Here is a 24,253-nt window from a genome sequence, read left to right as displayed (position 1 = left end):
AGTTTGACCCGGTGTCCTTCTTGTAGCTCTGTGAGTGCCAGGGGCCAAACTGTAGTCTGCTAAGACCCCAACACCCTTGAGTGACAGCATCCTTCCTGTTGTGGTCACCATGGGAACAGGAGAGTGTTTTCCCAAGTAAACTTAGTGGAGCGCTGCACCACATCAAACACTGCTGCCATGAGTCAGCCTCCAGCTCAACGGGGAACCTAACTATAGCAGAGCTAACTGCTTACAAGGCAGTGTGCAGCAGTTTTAATGGACTGTGGTTTCCTACTTGGCCTAGTTGGCTGAGGCATCTAAAGTCAGTAAAATGAGTTATGGTTGTCTTTTGTCTAAATAGTTAACCTGCGTTCATACGCAGCATGCGCACTGGCGTCCAACCTCCTGCAGATCTTGTGTACAAAACTACTACTCTGTCGTCTTTAGTATTGTTTAGCACAGTAATTGTTCTGCCATGCCAGAGGAATTATAGAAGCTGAGGCTCTACATCTGGAAAACATTACCTCCACAAGTGATGGCAGCACACTGCCCTATACACCCCAATGATGTCATTTTTTTTTTTTTACGGAGGCTTGCACACAAATTAACCCCGGTCACACACAAGCACAAGCAAGCATATGCAAGCACACATGTATTCAGGCATACTATAAGAATTAACAACACAAGTGCACTCAAGTATACACTAACTTTTTATCTTATGGTCCCTTTTTTTTTAGTGATATCTTAAATTAATTGTAATAGTTTTGGGTTGTTTAATTGAAAGTCTTCTTTCAAAAATTAAAAAAGTACCTAAAATACCCACAATTACCAGCTCTGACTCCAGCTTTTATGCACATCATATATGAGTAGCTTACTATGATTAACTACCAAAAGTGAAAATGTAAAACTGCCTTCACTTGCTACAAAATTAATATACTGCTCAGTATAATGAAATATAGCATTATATATAATAAAGTTATTATTATTATTATTATTATTATTATTAACCTAGTATTTTTATGTTGTTGTTTTGCTATTAAGTAAGTAAATGACTAACATAATTTTTTAACCACTTCTTGTGGTTGTAGTTTGTCTTCCTTTATTGTTTAAAATTCCAAGTACAAGTTCACAGAAATATATTTTTAGTCATCTCTCTATTACCTGTTTATTAATGTCACCAAATCGATCCTCTGTAAGTTTCCGTTAACTGTCAAAACGTCTTCATTGTGGGGGTTTTTTTGTTTGTTTTTGTTTTAGAAAATTCTCCTACTGAGAAGCCCCACAGTGTTCTTAGTAACTTTAAACTTCTCTTATTTCTCCTGAAGCCACAGTCACAACTAGCCGGTACTTTCCAACTTGTGTTAGTGATCAGACCTCATCCTAGTATGATGACGTAATACATGACATATTGTAATACACTTAAGCCAACAGAGCACTTCTCCTGATATTAAATACATGTTTCCATTTGCTATTTTTATGCTCAGTTTGCATTTCAGTTTAAAAATCATGCGGGGGAAAACAACAACAACAACTAATCATTGCTGTAAAACTTTACACTCACACTTAAATTTGGGCATGTTCACATAAATGACAACTTGGCGTCATTATTTTCTTTGCTTTTTTAAAATTATGCTATCTCGGCCTCTGTTGGGGATATTTACATAGCTATACTTAATGGAAACATGTGGTGGTTCGTTTACATCATCATCATCATCAAGATAGCTGTGTAACATGAGGACTCTGCTGGCAACTGGAGGGCATGTTTGTGTGGGCATATTTGCATGACAGGACCATTGTGGAAGCCTGGCATACAAACAAAGCCCATCTCTGTGGTTTCAGTGTGTAATAGCTGCAGCTATAAGGCATGTTGCACTGAAGAGCCTTTAGTGAGAGGCCGTGGATTTAGAGGCAGGGGGCGGTGATGGTGGGTGCGGTTAATGTTTCTCTTTCTATCCACTTTGCACTGGACTTATGCGCTGTCATCTCCTACTGAGTGGGGCACGTTAATATTTGTGCACTGTGTGGGAGAGAAATTGCAATTCGGCATGTGCTCGCTTTTGTGCATCTCTCTGTGTGCTTGTGCGTGTCACGCTGTTTATATTTAGCTGTGTAAAGCATTATAATAATGAGTGTTTATGTGGGTGGTGGGTGGGATTTTCTGCCACTTTGACATGGACACTAATGACCTTAGTCACGACCTAACAACATCACCATGGTTACCTTCTACTCGCTGCAGGGATCGAAGAGTGTGCAAATGTCTGGGCCTATACATTATGTGTGTCAGATGGCCTTTGAAAACTGTGCAGATACAGCTACATTATTATTATGTGCTATAGATTGACTGTGACCCATAGTTTGGGGAGCCAGCTCTTTTTATCCCTGTGGTGCTTTACATATAGAGCAATGAAATATTTGTTTTAAAGAAAAACTCTAAATGAGGAGCATTGGAAATACTTTATAGTGCCATTTAAAGCTAAATTTAGTCAGTTTCTTCAATTATTTTGTCCAAGTCAGGGATGTTTTTAAGCAAAACATGAGCTTGCAAAGCTGTTGTAGAAGTGCACTGACAGCATCATATTTATCACTTCATACATATTTATTAGCTCATAACCTGCCTTACCCTGACTTAATATATTTATTGCCTTAACCCTCACCCTTTGTCCTAATGTTCTTTGTCCAGTCCTTACGTTGTTGTAAAGCTCTAATTATGTCATGTTGTGGCACCCAAAGCAGTGCAGGCATGTTTTAAGATGCAATTTTTTGGATGTTGTAATGATATATTACGGATAATTTAAGGGCAAACTTTTTTACATTGTATAGATTAATACACTCTAACAATTAATTAAATATTTTGCATACTATTTTAGTGTCTGGAGTTAGTTTTGCTTCCTCTAATATGTGCCTTAGGGTATTTTTTTTTAGAATCATTGTTGCATTAAGGAAAAATATAGTTTAGAGAAGTATTTTTTGAGCAGTGTTCATTTAATTGACAAGTTCCTCTGCCTGTCACAGTCACATGGTTGCATCTGTTCGTTCCATCTCAGCTCCATCTTTTCTTCCTAAAACAAAACCAGAATTTGTCAGTGAACCAGAATCTAAGCTGCAAAGCTCCTTTTTCCTGACCTTTGCCTGACAATGCTACTGCTACGTTTATATTTTTCCAAAATGTGTATTTTGTTCTGCCTGTGGTTCAACAAGTGCAACTGGCAGGGAAAACAAAGGGGATTTCATAATGAGGAGAATTTCGAATTGTCGTAAAACATATGAAAACCATTTTGTTGCGAGAGTGCACTTTTTTTTTTCACTCAGTGCAGCCACACACAGTGAAAATGAAACATGGAGAATAAAGCAAGACCAGATGTTATGGTGACATGAGAAAAATTAGAGTGGTATAAGTGATTGTCACGGCCGCTCAGGGATTCACAAGTGATGTAATGGAATTTTATGCGTTTCGGTCAGTGTCCTGATGTATATGTGCTGAGCAAAAGTTAGGGGAATTTCACATGTTACAGTCCTAAAACTCCACATGCACGCTTCATCTGCAAAGCCACCCACTCCCCACTTTCCATCCACCTCCCGTTCAACAGCCTCTCTCACCACTCCACAACTCTCTCCCGAGAGTCTCACACTCTGCCAACCTCCATTCTGGACCATTACATAGAATTTACTGCAGCAAACAGGCACATACATAAACACATACCACAATCACTATTTCTTAAAAACAAAAAATCAAAAAACAACAGTTTATTTTACCCAATCAGCCAGAATGTGGGATTGCATGTCTGCGCTTTAGGTCCTGTCGTCAGTGCATAAACCGCAATTGCACAAACATGGCCAGCTTCAGGAAAGGACCCACGTAACTGGAAGACAAATGGGGAGGGAGAAAGCTGCAGAATGAAAATCATGAAAAATTATGTAGGGTGGTGTGTATGTGTGTGAGTCCCTGCAGCTGGTTCTGGTCAGCTGACAGCTATTGAAGACTGTGATTTGTTGGATGAGCTGGGCTGGGCTGAACCAGCACAGCTGCAGTTAGTGTGTCTGTATGTGTGTGTGTGTGTGTGTGTTCGAGAAAGACAGAGAGAGAGCGAGAGAGAGAGAGAGATGTAAGGCTGCCAGTGTGTAATCTCAGCAACAGCAACATTAGGAGCTGGAGACTGGAGCAGAGCAGTTCAGTAAAAAACTGATCAAAGCTTGCCGAGAAGTGTAGCTGGAGGGGAAGGTGAGGAGGGACACGGAGGGCAGGATGGAGCCCTGATTACTGCACTGGGCTGCGACAGAGCCCAGCACCACTGGCTGGACCAGGGGCTGAACTGAACTGTGTCATCAGGGCAGACTGCAGAGCTCAGATAAGGACAAAGAACCTCAGTCCAGGTGAAGGCTGTGCTGTTGGACGGGATCAGGCTGCAGCAGTGGATGATGGGTTGTTCGGCCAGCGTGGTCCTGCTCCTGCGTTCGGTGGGCGGGGCCGACTGCGGTCACATGTGTTCACGACAGGACCAGATGTCACTGGATGCCGCCACGCCTACTCTAGAGGGTTACACCGCTACCACCTCACCTCTGACCATCATTGTAATGGTAACCAGCACCCCATTAACTGCCAAATGCATGTGCGTGCAGGTTGTGGGGGCTGCAGTATGCGGATGTGGAGTAACTGTGTGCTCAGTGGCATCAGATTTTGATGTTTGCAGTGGATGTTTTTTTGAAAAAGAGGCTTGTCTGTAACTAGGAGATATAAGTCGGGTTTCAGTTTCGATTGTTGGAAGCATTAACTGCAACTATGTGTTTAAACTCAGTTCTGACTTTCTGCATTTACTCCATATTTTCAAGTTTCCTTGTTCAACTTTCTTTTCTTTTTTGTGCCACCTCTCCCTTTGCTGTGTCTTTGTTGCAGAGGTTGATCTATGATCAGTGATTGGGGCCTGGTTGTTTCCCCTCACAGCTGAGAGGCAGAAAGACGGAAATGGAAAGGAGGAGAATAAGGGGGGGATGGGGGGGTCAGACATGAGGAATCTAGTTTCTGTGGGAAAAATCTGCTTTCTCTGCATATGGCCCACAGAGAAGATGATAAAAATAGCTATTTAAACAGAACCACTATTAAGAGGATGCATGAGAGCTGTTTTACTGCGTGAATCAATGCATGAAAGAATGAATGACTGGATAAGGGAATCAGGGGGTGAATTACATGAAAGTACACGTGTGTTTCTTCTTAATGACTTTTCTTTTTCAGTCCAGCGCTGCATGTCAGCCATCTGTTTGATATCTGTATCCTCTAGTCTTGGCCAGTAAAATCCTGGTTTCTGTAAGCCCAGTGGAAAAAAAATGTTAGAGTTCTGGCAGTGGGGGGATCTTTACAGTCACCCCTTTCTTTCTTTCTTTCTTTCTTTCATTCTTTCCATCCATAAACCCTGTCTCTTCTGGTGCCCTTTGTCTGCTCTCTGTAGTCAACTAGAGTCATGATAGTTTTCACTGCAAAGTCATGTTAGTCTGCAGATTCGTGGACTAAGTATAAGAGTATCAGCTGGTCTATTTAGGCCAAGTACTGCTTGAAACTAGTGCACTAACTCTGCCTTTTCCTGGACTTTATAGCATGTCCAATTTCCATGTCATAGTAGGAGATTCATCATTGCCTATCATAAAATGTAATCATGTTGAGGAAATGTGTTCTACCCGAAATTAGTCACCTTATAAAAAAACTGCAGCAGGTTTCTGCAGCTCATTTTCACACTTGAAGACGAAGATCCAATGTGTGATTCACCGGTGGCGGTTCACAGAGATGTCTAGGCCAAATTTGTCAGTGCTAGTTTTCAAAAAAAAACTTGTAACATTGATTTGCGTTAGACACTTTTGCATATACGGAGTCAGACTGTTGCCATGAGAAGGTCAGCTGTAGCTTTGGTGAACCTGTTTTGAAGACATGGATGAAAACAGCTTAAGATAAGATATAAGATAAGATAACGCTCGATTAATCCCACAGTGGGGAAATTTGCAGCAGCTAAGATAGTGTAAACATTTAGGATATGTAGTACAAAATAACCATCCATTATCTGTACACCGTTTAATCCTCATTAGGGTCACAGGGGGAGCTGGAGCCAATCCCAGCTGACTTGGGGCGAAGGCAGATGACACAAAATAACCAAAGTAACCAAAATAGCATATGTTCTTGTAAATGTAAAAAACTAAAAAATAATATGCCACATATGTGTCTGCATTGTACTGAGAGTCTGTTTTGTACTGAGCTTAAAGCTGCATCTATACATAAATTCTACCCAAACACAGTATTCCATATGACTAAAGCCATTTCTTAAAATTTTGGGAAAACCTTATTTCCGATCATAAAACATCTACAAGAACCTATGTCACCCCAGCTCATCTTTACCTCCCTCCGTCTCTCCATTCAAGCTTGACACTCTGTCTGTCCTTTTTGATATTGAGCTCTCTAGTCTTCTTGAGTGGCTTTCACTAGTGTTTCACTGCTTCGTTAGTTGCTGAGATGTGTGAATTTGTGAAATATTCATCAGTTCCCCGTGCGCCCAGCTCTGCTTATGGTTTGTAGAATGCTCTTCACATTGTTGAACACACAAAATTTTTAAAAAAAAAGTTTGGATAAAAGCAAGACTTGTAGAAAAAGGTTCACTCAACACATCTATCACATTGCCCCTAACGAAGCAGCAAACACTGTTTTTCATCAGAGGAGTGACTTATCTGAGAAGCATGGGTCCCCATTAGTCCCAGTGTGTCTCTTACCAGACCCTGTATTGCTCTAATGATGTAAAGCAGATGGCTTCTGTCTGGGTTCTGCTCCTCTCTGCTGTCTCAGCAGCTGTCTCCGTCCCCTCTCTTACTCCCTGTCAATCTCATACACTATTTTTCCTCTTCCTCATTCCCCCCTCTCCCTGTTTTTGTCACGGTTCCCTCACATCTTCCCCTTAACTGAATGATAAGCCCCTTAAATCGGTGCTTGAGAATGACACAGAGCAGCTTGTGCAAAGGGGTGAAACCTACGATTCGTCTCTGTCTTCACTGGCTGCTTATCTATCTAAATAAATTTCCTTTTATTTATTCCCTCCCCCTCGTCTCACTCCATTTTTCACAGTTATGCTGGAGGAAAGCCGTCCTGCGAGACACCAGTCTAGTGCTCCCTTTGGTCCGTCCATACAGCTGCAGTTTACCAACATCAACACCCACTCTACCTCACCCCTGCTAAGAGGGAGGAAGGGAGAGGGAAAGAACAGAGGGAGCGGGGGACTGAAAGAGAGATGTTAATAGGAATGTTTAATAGGGTGAGAACAAGGGAGCGAGGAAAAGAGAGAGAGAGAGAGAGAGAGAGAGAGAGAGCGAATCAAAGGAAAAAGTAATAAAGGGTGCTGAGGATGTTTGATGAGATGAGGAAGCTGTAGAGGAGAGGAGGAAGAGGATGGACCCAGCTGGTGTAGAGGAGAAGAAGGATGGAGGGAAGAGGAGAGTGAAAGAAGAGGCTGCTGTTTATTGCCACAGACATTAAATAGACTTGAAGGAGTGCATTGGTGGGAGCGTAATTATGATTCACTACTTCGTACACAAAACATCAAAGACATATGAACAGTTGTTACATCAGTAAAACATACAGTGGTCTTGGAAATGTCCAGTACCGGTGGACTTTCAGGATTATTCTGTTGTTTCATTCACCAAATCATAAAATCACATCATAGAATTGGATGCAACATTAAATGACAAGATGCAGGGTAAAAGTAAAAGGCATAACAAATCTTGGCGTACAACAGCTTTTTGCATTTCACACATCTGTATGGAGCTGTTTCCATCACATGCAAAAGTGTCACACCACTTCAACCTCAGAGCAGACTGGCTCTCTACATCGTTTGACCAAATCAACTGCCACTGCTTTTGGGTTTCCCCTTTGGACGAAAGCCAAATTTAAAAAAGCATTACCATTTCTACACTTCTATGTTTAACTTATCCCGTGTATTCTAAAGAGAAAGATTATACAAATGACAAAATAACATATTTTGTCTTTCCATGCAGATTATACCTGCCTCTACGATAAAATTACATTTACACATTTAACTGGAGGCCAACATTCTTGTCATTGCCCTGCATCACAAAGTAATTAAAAGGGTCGCTTGAGAGAATATGATGAATGTGACCTGATGTACTACACACCCAGCTAGTGTTCCTCTCCTAGGACTGCCTTAGCTACCTCCTTTCATCCAGAAATAAAGTGATGGGTTAACAAGGTATATAAGTTGTTGTATCATCAAAACTTGTTTCCTCTTGTTCAGATCTCTGTTCTGCTATGAGGTTTATTGTGGGGAAGTGACTGTCTGTGTGTGCAGGCAAGCATAATAGTTTTGTATATTTATGTATTATCTCTATTTTATTTTAAACTTGTACCAGTGAATACTCTATGTTTTTATTTGTATTTTTTGTTAATATTTACATCCATGTTTTATGCGTGCTGTACATTGGCTTGCAGAGAGTCTCGCGCAAGGACACAGATGGCTTCAGAATGGGAAGTTGTTGGTTTGCGTGCCTGTTCATATCTGTTTGTATGTTTCTGTGCATGTGTGGCCTCACGTTGGATGGAAGATGATAAAATGCTGAGAGTCTGACTCAGATTGTGTTTGAATGCATGACGGTGTTTTACTGTCAAACGGTGATTCCCTAATCCTGTCTGTTGTTATATTTAATAACATGGAGGTTCAAAAGAAGGATTTTCTAAAAGTTGCGACCTTGTGAGTTGTCTTCTATGATATTTAAAGTTTGACTGTGATGTGTAAAATCTAGAGAACCTGGCTGGTGGATTTTTTTTGCTCAACGGGGAATTTCTTACTGTTACACTGTGCGCATGTGGTTGTGTGTGTATGTGTGTGTGTGTGTGTTTGTGTGTGTGTGTGTTGGACACCAAACATCAACTTCCTCTGCATCCACGTGTGCTGACACAAACTCATAAACCTCCTTAGTGTTAGTTCTGCTTCTGAAAGAGCACATGCCCGCAATGTGCGATTTGTATAGTTTACTTTGAGTTTAGTTTTTTAGTTTTTTTTTTGAGTAATACTGGAACCTGTTACGCTGGCAATGAGCTTCAGGAGCAAAATCACCTTCAGGAGGAAAATAAAGAGCAAACGAGTGCGATCGGATTTCAACCGCCTGAGCATTGTATGTATTTGTTGGTTTCTTTTTGTCTATGGTAGATGTTACAAATATTAGTGAGCATGAATATCACCTGTCTGTGATTTACTATTAGTAGCTTACATTTGGCATCAATCAATATCATAAGAGTGATTTAATCAAATGTAATGATCATAGACCTCGCTTCTGTCTGTGGTCTTTATACTTTACAGAGTGTTTATGATGATTATTAGGTGCTTCATTTCTTCTTCTCGTGGAAGATTTATTAGTTCAGCGAGAACCAGGTGGAAGAGAATATATGAGAATTCAGTGTGTATATGTATTGTTGCCGAACACCTGGCAGAGCTCATGTTGCGTTACAGTATCTAATAGACGGCATCTCGTGAGGGGAAAGCCACACTTACCCCTGAAATATTTACGCTGATGTCACATGGGTCATAGTAGAGTCACAATTTACAGATGGAAACCCCAGGTTTCATCCTCCTGCCTGCATGTTGCTTCTCTCTAAACTAGCTTCATGTCATTTATGCTCTCTTGGGTGTTTCCCAACTGATGATTATTTCGACTGTCAGTTAGGGGATTGATGATTTTTTCAAATTCATTCATAAGTTGTTTGTCTGTTAAATGTCATAGAATTAGAAACAATTGCCATCTTGATTGTTCACAGTCCAAGTAGACGCCTTCAGAATGCTTGTTTATCTAGCTAATAAGAATCTTGAATAGATGTTTCATTTATACTTACAGAAAACAAGGTAAAACAGCAAATCCTTAAAGTTGAGAAGTTTAATGAGTCAATGAGTAATTCTAGGAGTTGACAGTTAATGAATTCATAGACGTATTGTTTAAATGCAATGTAATACAGCCCTTCTTGTTTGAACAGAAATAAGGAGCAAAAAAAATGGAAACTACAGCTCGAGACGATTAGTAGGTAAATCCTTATTTGTAGTACTGTACAGTATGTAAAGTACATGATCTGGGTGGTAGAAGCAGAACTGAGGCAGATGGTTGTCACTTTTAGCGGAGTTACGTTCTTGTCTTCGTCTCCTTTTGGTCTGGAGCCAAGAGGCCTGTTCTGACAGTTAAGGTAGCTGTGGTGGGTAAAAGCTCCGGTCTGCATGATGCGTGTGAGCCAACCCAGAGATCATTACTTCTTCCGCCTTCCTGACCACAGTTTGCTGCAGCTCTCACTTTGCTGTTGTTGCTGCTCTGTTGCTGTTATGACAGAAGTAAATTGTAAAACGTGTAAAATATTGCGCTTGTGTGACTCACTGACGGGTTACATAATCCTTTTGTAGTCTCAAATGTCTTTGAGAAAAGAGAAAGTTAGACTGTGATTAATTGCTTTGTCCCATGTATGTTTTCATTTTACTAGTTCTGGTTTGGTGTTTTATATTACATGCATTTAAAACGGTATTTAAGAAACTGTGTGAAAACAGGCTTTCACATATGGAATATTAGAAATGTCAGTAATTTCAATCTTGTTGCTATAAAAATGAAGTTTCATTTAGTTTAGCACAGTTTCTTAGTGCCCAGATAAATTAACCTGTCTTATGCTGAGCATTAAACTGTCTCAGTTGATTTAAAGGTCAAACTCATAGATATGTATCGCTCAGTGGGGTGCGTCCACACCTCACTTCAGCTGTAGTGCTACTTCCTCTATATCATATTTAGGCCCTAATGATGTCATGGTAAAACACAGGAAATGCCATGCTCATGACTGTATTTCATTTTCCAGAATGGGCATGATTATGTGCTGGTTACGGTGAATTTACTGTGGGTATTTCTATCTTCAAGTCTTATATTTTTGTAGGATTCTCCATTCAGTCAGTAAGACTGCTGTTGGTTCGTCACTGAACATGACGCTACGCTGCATCTTTGTCTCTTTTCCCCTGTGGGAGTATCGATATGAAATAATAAATAGCTTGAAATACAGATTTGCGTTGGATGTTAAGAGGTTATATATTGATGCTAATATGATGCTTAAATTACAGAACATTGGATTTATGATAGTCTATTTTCAGGATTGTAAAAATGTTTAATTTGACAAGTAAAAACTGTTTACATACCACTTTATGTAACAAATAATCCAAAGTTGCCAAAATTTCCCAGTCAGAACATATAAAATATCAATTCATGTTTTATATGAAGTTGACCAAGCCAGGTTTAAGACATTGACACTTTATGATAGTTGATGTGTGGGGTGGTATGATATGATATGATATGATATACTCACTTTAAGCAAATACTGACCAAATATTTGTTCTCATTTGCAGCAAGAGAAGCCTAAGCTGATCGACCCTCTTGACTACGAGGCTGTCATCTCTGAACTGGGGGATGATCTGAAGGAGGACCCTCTGCGAGACCTGCTCCTGTTCCCTGACAATGATTTCTCGGTAAGTCTGTCTTTCTTTTGTCTGGTGGCGTGATGCTTCAGTGATTAATGCAGTCGGAACAAGAAAGGTTCTTGGCTCAAATTTGAATCCTGGTTTTATCTGTCTAGAGCAGGGGTGTCAAACTCCGTTCCTGGAGGGCCACTATCCTGCATGTTTTAGATGTTTCCCTTTTCCAACACACCTGATTCAAATGATCAGCTTATCATCAAGCTCAGCAGAAGCCTGATAACGAGCCTGATCATTTGAATCAGGTGTGTTGGAAGAGGGAAACATCTAAAACATGCAGGATAGTGGCCCTCCAGGAACGGAGTTTGACACCCCTGGTCTAGAGTAATGTTTTTCCTATGGTTTTGTTACACACAGACACACACACACGCAGATAAGGAGGCTTCTTTTCTAAATCCTCACAGAAAGCTTCTACCAATATCAGTTCCTTTAGCTTTTCATCTTGCAACCAGAACCTGATCATGTATTTTCCGCTTTTAGGTCTTTATTAGATGATATAGAGATGAAAAATGAGAAGACAACAGAATGGAGGAAAACATACATCACAGGTTCATAGTTTGTAAATATAATGTCTTAAAATATCTCATTTTGTTTGATCAACAATAAAAAAACCCAAAGACGTTCAATTTACAGTGATATGTAACACCGAAAAATAGCTGTACCAGATAGTTGTAGCTAATATTTACTCTTACACTTGATAAATGTCTGCATGTTTCCTTAGCTGTCAGTTGGCTAATTGATGTTTCCCCAAACTATACTTTCGGTTTCAGCTAACGTGACCTTTGCGTGACATTTCCCTGCAGTAAATGCAGGGAGTCCCCTCTGACCTTATGTGTCAGGAATAAGACCACTGCAGAAAGAGAACCTCTTTTTAAAAGGGCAGCTAACCTCCTGGAATTGAATCGATCAAGACGTGCTCACGCATCCGTCCACAATGTCTAGACATAGAGCAACAACACGCTGAAGCTGTTCTCCTGTGTCAGTTACAAATTGAACTGGCAAGAATTTAAAAGAATGAAATGACGATTACAAATCCCTAGACGCGACCGAGCTTTTGCGCTATTTTTAAAATTTGTTTACAGTAATGATGCCAGAATGTCAGCTGTTAATTTGACAATGATGTGTCGATGTTTAAAATTCGATATGTGGCACCTTTTACCCCAGCATGGCACATTTATTCACACTAATCATGCATGTTGAGCATTACTGTCTTTTCATTACAGTCAATAATTTATTCTCTCTGGCTCCCTTTAGCTCTTTGTTCATTAGTACCTTCATTACTGTGCTAGTGCGTTGCTGTAGACACAGATCCACTGCACATTAAAATGGACCTAATTGGCTGCTTGTGGTAAAGGGATTCATTTGCTTGTGGACCCCAGAGCTGGAGCTTTATTGCATGACTCTGCTGGTTCCCAGCTCTGTCTGGCTACAGAAAAATCTCCTCTGATTTTCTTTTTCTCTGCAGCCTACAGTCAATTTCCAAACTTGTAAGTGAGAGGGGGTTGGCAGAGTATTGCTAATGCACAAAAGGCATTTACTAGATGTACTTCTTTGCCAGCTGGATAGTGAACTCAGCTCTGTGGCTAACTGATTGAATAAGGTGTAAATCAAAGTCTGAATCTGTACAAAGATCTCTTGAACACTGACTTGTTTTCATTCCCCTTCTGCAGTCACATGAAGAGATATTTCTGTATTTCTTTGTGAATGTGGACGTCCATCTAAAAGATTAAATGTTGATTTTCTGTTTCATGCATGGTAAAATGTACTTTTTTATGATTAAGGCTGCATGATTCATCGGTGAGGTTCTGAGTTGTAAGTCCAATAAGCACTGAGAAAGGGAATGTATGTCAAGAGATTTCACCTGAATTATTCATATTCACATCAATAAATTTGGCCAGAAACAATTTTGAGAGAAGGAATGAATGAATATTACATTAAAATACTGAATATCTTTATGCATATCCTCTCATATCTTACCTTGGGAGACGTTAATATGTGAGCAGTAAAGCATTATAAGGCGCTGGAATAAGACTAAGAGTCTGCTGCCATGCTGTCGGCTCTTTGAGGCTGTACTTTGGCACAGCGGTACTTGGAGCTAAATGCTAATATCAGCATGTTAATATGCTCACAATGACGGGTTCTGATGCTGGTATTACCTGCAGCTTACCACACAGATGGATGTCGAATAGTGTAGTAGGAGGGTCCATTGTGAGCCAACAGATCAGCTTAAAAGCTTGTTAGATCCACCAAATGTAGAAATATACTCCATTCGTCCAAAAGGTATTTGCTCTTTCGAGGTTTTGGTGATTTTGTGGAGAAAGCTGTCTAACTTGCCAAGCGTTCGGTTTGCATGTGTGTCTTTGCACAGGGATCCACTTCTGTTGCTCCTTTCGATTAAAATTAAACTTGAGTTTGTTTCTTTTATGAATTGAGAGTCTCAGGAATGGAGTCATTGTGTGCTGCTGTACAGATTTTAAAGCCCCTTGAGGCAGATTCATGTTATTGGACTGTAAGATTTTGAGACTCATATTGTTTTAATACTCACCAAAGCATAGCATATTGTGTTTGTTTCTTTGTTTACTCTTGTTTTTTAATTTTATTTGCAGTAGACATGATTTTTCCATGAACAGAGTAATTGGCTCAGACAGAAAATCAAATGATGGATGGATGATTTCAGTATTAATAATAATCAGTGTATTAATAATAATCAGTGTTTCCATCCAGGAAATTATGTTGAACGTAGAGAGATGGTGAGCCTTCCAGAACCTGATTCATTTCTTTAGTAGATGGCAACGTAAACAATAGCCACAATTCTCACATTTTTCTTTTCCCTGCAAGAATAATATTTTATTACATGTCGTAATTGTAAATGATGTTTGTAAAAGTGTTTTTTTATTTCTTTTAGGGTGGCCTATCTCTGCTGTAATACTTTTCTATTTCTTGTCATTGTAACCAGAAGCCCTCTTCTGTTCCTCTAGGTATCCACGGTGCCTCAGGAGAGACGAACTCTCAAGTCAACTGTTCCTGAGGGGGCAGAACTTCAGGCTGAATGTCTGCTGGTCAGACAGGTGCGTGTTTGACAACATGTTTCCTCAAGACTTAACTGAAGCCACTGTGGTTTTAGGTGAAAACGTTTTCAGTTGGTGGTTAGCTCTGTCAGAATGTTCCAAATATAGGCCACCCTGTTACTGGTGGAACGTCTTCACCGAGCCTCTAAAACAAACCAGACGTGTACACGTATCAGAGCTTATTTCAGATTGACCAGCAGTAATCTCGAGGGCTCAGTGGAGAAGTAATATCCGAGGAGACGGAAACTCCCCAGACAGCACTGTCACGGCTCACTGGAGGCTAGCATGTGTGTCTGACTCCCTTTGCATGTGTGTGAGTGCTGCCCTGTCTGACGCTGATATCAGATAACATGTTTGCTCTGTTTGTAATTTGTGACGTTGTTAACAAATCGTCTCAACAAATGGAATAAAGCGAATAGTGGCATGCCACTCAACAGACAGACAGGATGTGAAACTCTCCTGCAGTGTCTCTGACTCAGTGTTCTGTACACGCCTTATGAGAGTTCTATTTCAACCAGTACATGTCATTCTCTGGAGATGTAAAGATATCTTTATTTGCAGATTCCCCCTGGGACAAAATCTTAATTCAGTTCCTTTTATAATTTAAATAATCTCAGTAACTAGGCCCTTTACGGTACACTGGCTGCAGCTTTCTTCACTGTCTGTAGATATTTCAGCTGCTCTGAGTCCAGGGAGGCAATCATTTTGGAAAGTTAATATTTAAAGTTAATCTTCATCCGTTCCTCCAGGCCTGCAAGTATTACAACTCGGATCTAAATGTGGTGCACTTCAAGTATGATGACTACGCTGGAGATTACCGCCTGCTGCCCAGGTATTATACTCTTAACAATACTGACCGGAAAATTTATATTGAATTCTGTACTGTACTGAGTCTGTGCAAATTTGGACCACGTTTTTGAAAAGCCTTCTGTGTTTTGACAACATTTAAGATAAGATAAGATAAGATAAGATAGACTTTATTGATCTCACAAAGGAGAAATTTACTGTTACAGGGCTCTTAGGAACAAAAAACAGAGGAGTGCGAAAGTCACGAAAGTGCAAGAACAAGATAATAAATATTGCACATAATAACAACTACGCAGTAGTGTTATATTTATATTTATATATTTATGTCCTATATGGGAAAAAGCCGTTTTTATTGTGTTTTTTGTGGTTGTTATGAACTTGGAGGTGTAATGTAAAAGCTGTGACGACATGACGACATTCCTCTAGACTTCCCAAAACTAGAAAGCCTCCCAGTTTTACAAGCAAGTAAGAATTTTACTGAACTGCTCCCAGGTGAGTCATTCTGAATGAGCAGCTGTCTCACAGGCTGCCTGAACCCAGTGGATTACTTTTATTTTTGATGCCAATGTCACCACAGCAAGAGGAAATACTTTGTGTTAGCATGTTGTGTGGCTAATGTTAGCATTAAGTATGATTGTATGCAGGTCAGAGCTATGTGGAAATGGCAAATCTGAGGGCTGTTCAAAGACAGACACACAATAGCACAGATCTGAAACCAAACAACAAGAACTGGGTGTGTTACTGTGTTCTTCCCCCTGTCGTGTTTCAGTATGACCTAAGCTTGGCCATTGTTTACACCTGTTTGCTTCTCTCCTGCTCTCTGTGCTCGCATATACTGTATTTTAATACAGCAAAATTTCCAACAAAGTTGTTCTCATTCACATATTTTTCTGTTTCTATTGTTAATATGAAATAGTGACTGAAATCCAAACCACTAAGACTACATCTTAACCAGCAGTCACTTCAGAGCCATTTTCAATATTCTCCTCAACATTACTGATTTTATAACCATAACATTACTAGACAAACTCACCATCCATATGAGTTTAACGTGTGTGCTGTGCTTTGAATTTGGTGATATTTGCATGTAAAATGATTTCCCAGAGGGAAAGTGAGAAGAGGGAGAAGATCCTGGTCTCCACACTCATTCACATCTCAGTCAGTTGCTGTGCGGCCAGCTGTTTTTCTCTGCGATGTCAACAAAGCAATGAAGAAAAATGGGTATATTTTGTTGCTGTTTAGCATTTGATAAAACTCTGATACTGATATCAAAACTTAGCTCTGTAGGTTCTTGTATGCCTTAAATGTGCTCTTTGTGAGCTCCTATTAAACTCCCATAAAGCTAGGTTTTATGAATGCATAGCTTAAATATTCTGTACATTACTTTATATTGTGTAGTTATATACTACAGAAATTCCAAAAAGGTAGATGAATTCAGATTTGTTTGACCTCCTGATTTGACTAATGATGTGCTGTGTTTTTAGCTCATGAGCACTCAGACCCGTGAGTAGCTGCTAACATCAAGGTTAACCGCAATTTATTACACTTAGGTGAGAGGTCATTAACAAGAGCAAGATGGTGGCCGGTGTTGAGTGAAGGAGAAGCAGGAGTTGGAGAGCATTCCACTCTTAAGAAATGTTCACTTTCAGTGCCCTCTCCAACTGTTTTTCTTTTGAATGTTAGTCCTCAGTCAGACATCCAAGCAGCTGTAAGGCATAACCAGGCATTCTGTACTCAGCCTATGGTAAATACCAATGTGCCCCTTCAATATACAGTAGAAAATATGTTAAATATGTTCTCCTTTTACAGTGATGAAGGATTTGTCTGTTATTTCCTGAGCATTTTAAATGTATTTCCATTTGTGAAGAAAAACTAAAGTTTGTGACAGTTCCTTGAAATCACACACTTTGTTGTGCCCAAGTCCTGTCCTGTTGGTCCTTGTTGTGAATATTAAGAGCAGAGCTGCGCATATTTCTGATCCCCAAAACTTTTCTTTCACTGTAACAGAATGGAACTTAACTTAAGACGCATAAAGGGAATGGATTTATTGCAGGCAGTAAAGTTTTTCTTTACAATGAGATGAGCAGTTTCCAATGTTTTAGGTTTTTCTTGACATTTCAACACAGAGATTACCTCATAATTAAGAAAACTGTAAAGTTCAGATGCATCACTTTTTGAGTCTTTAGTCAGAAGAGGTGCGCACACCCAGCTGTGCAAGTGCTGTAACTTCACAAATCAACTTTCATGTCTTTTCATTCCTTTACTTCTCCTGTGTATCATTGCCTATTTATTACACTTCTTTTAACATAAAATCATCATCTAGATGCACCTGGATACATCATCAGTGATGTTTCCTGGGTTATCGGTTGTTTTAAGTCTTTCAGAATCACACCCCGTCACCCAGGCAACCCAGCTGGGGTAGATAAAGCCCAGGCTTGTGTCCAGATAGTGCTACACCACCCACGAGTATCTATTACATATTGATATGCCGGTCAGAATACAGCTGACAGTGTGACTCAGACAAATGTGAGACATCATAGATTAACGTCTGAAACAATAATGTTTCATTCAGGTTTCACTGAGTATGAGTTAGCAGAAGCATTGGTAGACTTACCGATGTCCTGTTGGCTGTACACAGTTTCTTTCCTTTGACTTTGATAAATACCTGCAGCCTCTCACAGCGGCTGAAATGATGAATGCTTCTTTTAATTGAGGGTGATATATGCACATATACACATGATACAGCAGCAGTAACTTTATTAACACAGGATTTAATAAGAAAATCGTTTTTTCTCTATGCATCCAACGGGTCAGCGGTTCTGCTCAGATTTCAGATTTATATGGTGAAATTATTTGTTAAAAAAAAGCTTCTCTTGATGAATCCTGAACTCCATCAGTGCTGTCAGGACATTTACATTATAAAATAAGCCATCATTATGGAGAAAATTACATTTCAGTGTTGTAATTATGTTAAAGGATTGGAGTTAAGGAACTTTTTAGCAGTTCAAATAAACATGGGTCCCTCAATGCTTGGCTCTGGACTACGCCCTTGATTCAATCAGTCACTCTTTAATTTAAATCAGGCTGCCTGTCAGTCAGCTGGAGTTTTGTCAGTCCCAGTGAGACTGACCCGGAGCAGCCCTGCAGTGACTGCTCTCAACCACAGGAATGTCCCTCTTGCCTCCCCTGGGTTGCCACTGTATTCTTTTAGTCAGTTCACATGACCTCTGAAATGACATCCACGATGAACTATAGAATAAGACACCATTTAAACACAAACTAAAGCACAATACTGCCAAAATATAATGTCATCAAGTTCAGTTGTCCTGTCATTTCAAATGTGGGAAACACATCTATCGTATCGCCTGTTTACTGAGCTAACAAGCCAACCAATCAGTCACTGTATGCACAAAGATTTACACTCTGGAAGCCACAGTACAGTGTTGTCACTGCTGTGATTTGAGTGGAGCGATCTTCATTTGTGCAGGCCAGTATTAGCATTCCTGTGTCAGTGGCCAGCCCACAATCACCAAAAATTTTTCTAAGCATAGTCCAACAAGGGATTTTGTCGGGCGGCTTTTACGACTGTGTGACTTTTAGTCGGAGGGTGGCTCCAGTGTTGTTCTCCACAGACTGCAGTCTCGCTGTCTGCAGCTCACAGCATACACACAAAGGGATTTTATCCCATGGCTCGCACACAAAGAAAGGTCTGCCTGTGGAATCAGTGGAGCAAGATCGAGTAAGGACTACCTATTGTTGACTCCTGACAGAGAACGATGGAGCAGAGTCAGCCACCCACAGTAGTGTGCACTACTCAAATGGAGAGCACTAATTGAATTCCAGAAATCATTTTCTCTTTCCATCAGTATATTTCATTATCAGGGCTGCACATTCTCTCAACATCTTCCTGTCCCTTCCCCATTCCTTTATAGGAAACTGTACAAAGCAGAGAAGCTTCCATCCCACTCCTTTGAGATTGACTATGAAGATGTGGACAAAGATGAGGTCAGTAATGACCATGTTCTGTCAAACGCTTTTCAGAGTGAATGCATTACATACTCTACACATCCTGCGTCTCATGTTTAAATTAGTTTATGGCGGCCTTAAAGCTGTTAGAATATACTTTGCAAGATCAATCAGTTCATTACAGGTCAGCGGGACATTGTTTATGAATGTAATTTGACTGACAAACAGCCATCCTCAGATAGACTGAGTCTGAAAGTCTTCTTCTCTGTATTGATCATCTGTTTCTGTGTAGAGCGACAAATGGAAACTTAATGTATCCATATTTGTTTTACAGGATACCACCTCTTTGTCCTCATCCAAAGGGGGAGGGGGTGGAGGTGGTGGTGGCGGAGGAGGGGGAGGGATCGGTGTGTTTCGATCAGGCTGGCTGTACAAAGGGAACTTCAACAGCACCGTCAACAATAGCATCACTGTTCGGGTGAGGAAGTGTCTGATTCTCTCCCTTTTTGCACCCACACATACTTTTTCTGTTTTGCTTTTTCTCTCTAATTCTTTGGTCTTGTGCTGTTTTTACATGAATTTTAACAGACCTGTCAAACTCTGCTTGAACTTGAGTTTGGAGTACAATTCATGAGATATTTTTACCCAAACTGCACACTGATGCAACATACAACTATGTACATTGTTGATTGCAATCCAAAGTTCTTTCTAAAATTTACAATAAAGTCAAAGTATTTGTGAAGTAATTGTTTTATTTTATCCATGTAGACAAAAAATAATTAATTGATTATGACTTGGGCTGTACAATGGCGTAGTGGTTAGCATGTTCGCCTTACAGCAAGAAGATCCCTGGTTTGCGTCCCGGCTTTCCCTGGATCTTTCTGCATGGATTTTACATGTTCTCCCTGTGCATGCGTGGGTTTTCTCCGGATACTCCGGCTTCCTCCCACAGTCCAAAAATATGCAGAGGTTAATTGATCACTCTAAATTGCCTGTAGGTGTGAATGTGAGTGTGATTGTGTGTCTGTATATGTAGCCCTGCGACAGACTGGCGACCTGTCCAGGGTGTCCCCTGCCTTCGCCCGAGTCAGCTGAGATAGACTCCAGCACCTGCCGTGACCCTAATGAGGATAAAGCGGTGTATAGAGAATGGATGGATGGATGATTATGACTTTGTCCTTAAACCACATTTCTGTCTGTGCAGTCGTTCAAGAGGAGGTATTTCCAGCTCACCCAGCTGACAGACAACTCCTACATCATGAACTTCTACAAAGATGAAAAGATCTCTAAGGAACCCAAAGGCTGCATCTTCCTTGACTCATGCACGGGTGTGGTACAGGTGAGTTTTAAAGTGTTTGTTTAACTAAGAAACCATTGCAATACCAAATATAGAGGATATGCATGCTGTGCACTATTTTTACAGACTCCCTTCCTTAAAACTGCTGCACACTATTGCATGTGTATATGCAAACATGAAAAGGCATCAAGAATATAGATTTTGAAACATCTGCACACTTAAACCTATTGCTCTGCAGAGCTCTAATCTAAGCTGTCATTTGCAAAATTCTGTGTCAGAGCACTCAGTTGCATGATCTCTTGTGAATAGACTCTGTGTGCGTTGTAGTTTCACAACTGGAAAATGTGGTCACAAATGGCCCACCTTCAAAAACTGCATGTGTGAATAGCAAAACCATTTTCCAAGAACTGAAACACACTCTGGCTGTGTTATCCCATTATCCTTCCTTCCATTTATCCCGTAAAGAACAACCGCCTGAGGAAACATGCCTTCGAGCTGAAGATGAACGAGGTTACATACTTCGTGCTGGCCGCGGAGAGCGAACAGGACATGGAGGAGTGGATTAGCACGTTGACTCGCATCTTACAGATCAGTCCTCATGACGGGCCTGCTCCAGACCGCAAGAGCCTGGACCTCACCGAACATCGGCAGGGTGAGATCGGTTCTGTTTTTGTACTCAGTAATACACAGAGGTCGTACACAGTGGATGTAGAGAGGGAGCTGAAAAAGAGCAGCAAAGAGGATGGAAGCACAGATGGTAATTTAGAGGAGAAAGGGGTATTTAAATAGAGACAAGGAGGAATTTTTTTGCATAATTCCAACCTATGGATAAATCATGATGCCGTTAAACAGAGGAATGATTTTCAGCAAAAATTTTAACCTTGCTTCTCTCCGTCTGGCCGCCTAAATAATATCTGTCATCTTGCCATGAGCTTAATGGGGAGTTTCTGTAGGGTTGTGGCTCAGTCCATAACGTCATTCACAGGAAACGAGACCTGACAGTGACTCCACCTTGGTTTAATGCATTAAATGTAGGTATTAATGAACCTTGTGTGAGAAGTTGGGCATAGGTCCACCGCCTGTATCATAACATAGCACACCGATAAAGCACTGAAAAACTGGCCCAGCGAAAAGTGAAGGAATGATGTAATAGTCTCTGCCGCCACGGCTCTGCGGTCGGTTAGCACGCCTCTAAATCAGGCTGCGGGTGTGTGGCGACCTACCATTAATGAGCCATTCTGTTCAGCGTGGCCTTTGTGAAGAATTGCTCCAGGCAACATGAAAGGTATATTTCTGCAGAAGCCTTGCCTGCCTTATTATCCATGAATACCACAAATGGACTCATATTTTATTCTGAGATGGATATATGTCTGCCGATTCTGGCTGGTGTGTATTCCTGCACAGCTGAACCCGTTTTAGAAAATGTTATATGGCCTTTGACATAAAATGGACTGCTTAGATAAACTTTCCCATCCACCCAAGGATGGCAGCCATTGCTCACGAATAGAAGTCACTCTCAAGAGTCCTGATTGTGTTTTTTTCCCCCTCCAGATGTGTTTGACCTGTCACTGAGTGACTGCTGTTTGCAGGACAATGAAGAAACTACAGAGAATGGCATCAATCCAGAGCTAGCAAAGGTTGAATACACTGTTTTTCATCCAACACTATGACTCTACGCTTAACATTAGCATATTTACTATTACGCACATTCACAAGATGCATGTGAGTAGTGTTTTTGACCCCTAATGATGATATGAAGCAGTGCCTTCATGGTAGATCTACAGTCATTTGTGTTTTATGTTGCTTTGTCAGAAGAGACTTAGCATTTTTGGGCATAAACATTCCCTTAATATGATCACCAGTATAAATACAGAAAATATACAAACATACCCAAAAGGTCAGCTTTGTAAATATTGTATGAGGATGGAAATTCTTTTGTCATGTTTTTTCGAGCTTTTTATTGAGAAATGCTGAATGGAAATGTAATCGTCTTTGTTTACAAGAAATGTACACAGGCTGCCTTTAATTCTAAATCATTAGAACGTGCAAGAAACATGGAAATCTGAACACGCAAGCCTCTGTTTAATGCATGTAAATGCGAGTTTTCAGTGAAAAGCCTCGCCGTGTTAGCCGATATCATAATTGACGTTAAGCTGCTTAATATTTTTGCACCGAGGTGTTCTCTGACATTTTCCCTCTTTTTTCCCTTCCGTCTGTCCTGTCATAGTATATCTCGGAGACAGATGAGGGAATTCGCTCTGCCAGAAGAGAAGAGCGGTTGAATCTGTTCTCGCTCGATCCCGACACTCCTGTAAGTATAAAGGGTTTCACTACACGGCTCAGAGTATATATGTATAAGTAATGATGTAGATTTTGACATTATATTTTTAGATTGTAGCCACAAAATTTGACTATCTATTACAATATTTTATGGCCTCAGTGTTCAGTTCATGCTGCACTTAACTAAATCTTGAAATAAAGACAAAGTAAAACAAGTCAGCTGTGTTTCATCGATCACAGGTTCTGAGGAGCCCACGGACTGAACATTCGTCAGCTGAAAACACACCAGTGCGTCCATTTGATGAGAAACTGGGCAGAAGATTTATGATAACGTGCCGGTCACTCAACCTCATGCTACAGGGCTGTGTCAACGAGACTGAAACTGGACCGGTCACGAATGTAAGGATAAGAAATACACCCCATTTACACTTTCACTTTTAGCTACTCAAATATTCTTTATTGCAGAATTTTTGCATTAACCCTCTGAACCCTATGTTATTTGTAAAGAAGCAGCACATGTACACCATTTATTCGAGCCAGAAATGGTTAGAACAGGTATTGTGGGATTTGGTTGTGAATATTGAACAAATCTAAGCTCCATGTTGGGATATTTCATAAAAATGTCCTAATTCTACAAGTTTCATTTAAAAATTGGCCCAGAACAAAGCATTTTCAGTCATTGATCTTTTAATAAACAAAAAAATCTACACTGCTCTACACCACAGATGAGTCATGAGTGACTCAAAAATCTTTGTTTACACACTGAAGAGAGGAGACAGGTATGGACACAAATTAAAAGTAATATGAGTAATTACATATCTATTGTATGTAGATACATTTTTCCCAGTGTTTGTAACACTTGTGGGCTCTTGAAAAAATGCTCCATATGCTGGTTCTAGATTTTTTTTCGGTTTCTATTTAAAATTAAAAAAGAAACAAACAAACAAAAAAATTAACTTTCTTTTTTTTTTTAAAGAATTTTATGGCTTTAAAACTGTGTCCTACTTAACAAAGGACATTATTCAGTTCTCATTACTACTAATTACAATTGTGTTGTTTCCATAGAGGTGCAGAATTTTATATTGTGGTAAAAAAATATCCTACAGAAATGTCAAACTGTGACAGGGACAAAAAAAAAAACAGGGACTGCTTGGGCTTCGTAGGGTTAATATGTCTCTATGAAATGAATGAAGAAAGTACTCAAACCTGTAGAGGCTACAAGTAATATTCTTATATTTAATTAGGAATACAATTTCTACAACTATAAGGAAAATATTCCCTCTCGTTACATACAACAAAAGCGGTAAAGAATGCTGATATGTTTTGACAGC

At 40.1% G+C, this 24,253-nt stretch overlaps 1 protein-coding gene across 4 annotated transcripts in view; it reads left to right on the top strand.

Annotated features, from left to right (window-relative positions):
• The first annotated feature begins 4,124 nt into the window (after positions 1 to 4,124).
• The window catches only part of dock10 (dedicator of cytokinesis 10), a 45,478-nt gene continuing 25,349 nt past the window's right edge, over positions 4,125 to 24,253 (top strand). For 2 of the 4 annotated variants that reach the window (XM_051957493.1, XM_051957490.1), the window contains exons 1-11: positions 4,126 to 4,554; positions 11,379 to 11,498; positions 14,483 to 14,572; positions 15,322 to 15,404; positions 19,312 to 19,384; positions 19,680 to 19,823; positions 20,550 to 20,684; positions 21,108 to 21,294; positions 22,194 to 22,279; positions 22,870 to 22,953; positions 23,163 to 23,321. In XM_051957493.1, coding sequence (XP_051813453.1) covers positions 4,393 to 4,554; positions 11,379 to 11,498; positions 14,483 to 14,572; positions 15,322 to 15,404; positions 19,312 to 19,384; positions 19,680 to 19,823; positions 20,550 to 20,684; positions 21,108 to 21,294; positions 22,194 to 22,279; positions 22,870 to 22,953; positions 23,163 to 23,321 — 1,323 coding nt within the window. In that variant the 5' untranslated portion in view covers positions 4,126 to 4,392. Of the gene's footprint in view, positions 4,555 to 11,378; positions 11,499 to 14,482; positions 14,573 to 15,321; positions 15,405 to 19,311; positions 19,385 to 19,679; positions 19,824 to 20,549; positions 20,685 to 21,107; positions 21,295 to 22,193; positions 22,280 to 22,869; positions 22,954 to 23,162; positions 23,322 to 24,253 lie in introns of all 4 variants that reach the window. The other 2 variants (XM_051957492.1, XM_022196117.2) reach the window with 2 other exon arrangements.

This window comes from Acanthochromis polyacanthus, chromosome 13 (assembly GCF_021347895.1).
Source record: "Acanthochromis polyacanthus isolate Apoly-LR-REF ecotype Palm Island chromosome 13, KAUST_Apoly_ChrSc, whole genome shotgun sequence".
In the NCBI taxonomy this organism is placed as follows: domain Eukaryota; kingdom Metazoa; phylum Chordata; class Actinopteri; family Pomacentridae; genus Acanthochromis; species Acanthochromis polyacanthus.
This window is presented reverse-complemented; position numbering and strand designations above follow the sequence as displayed.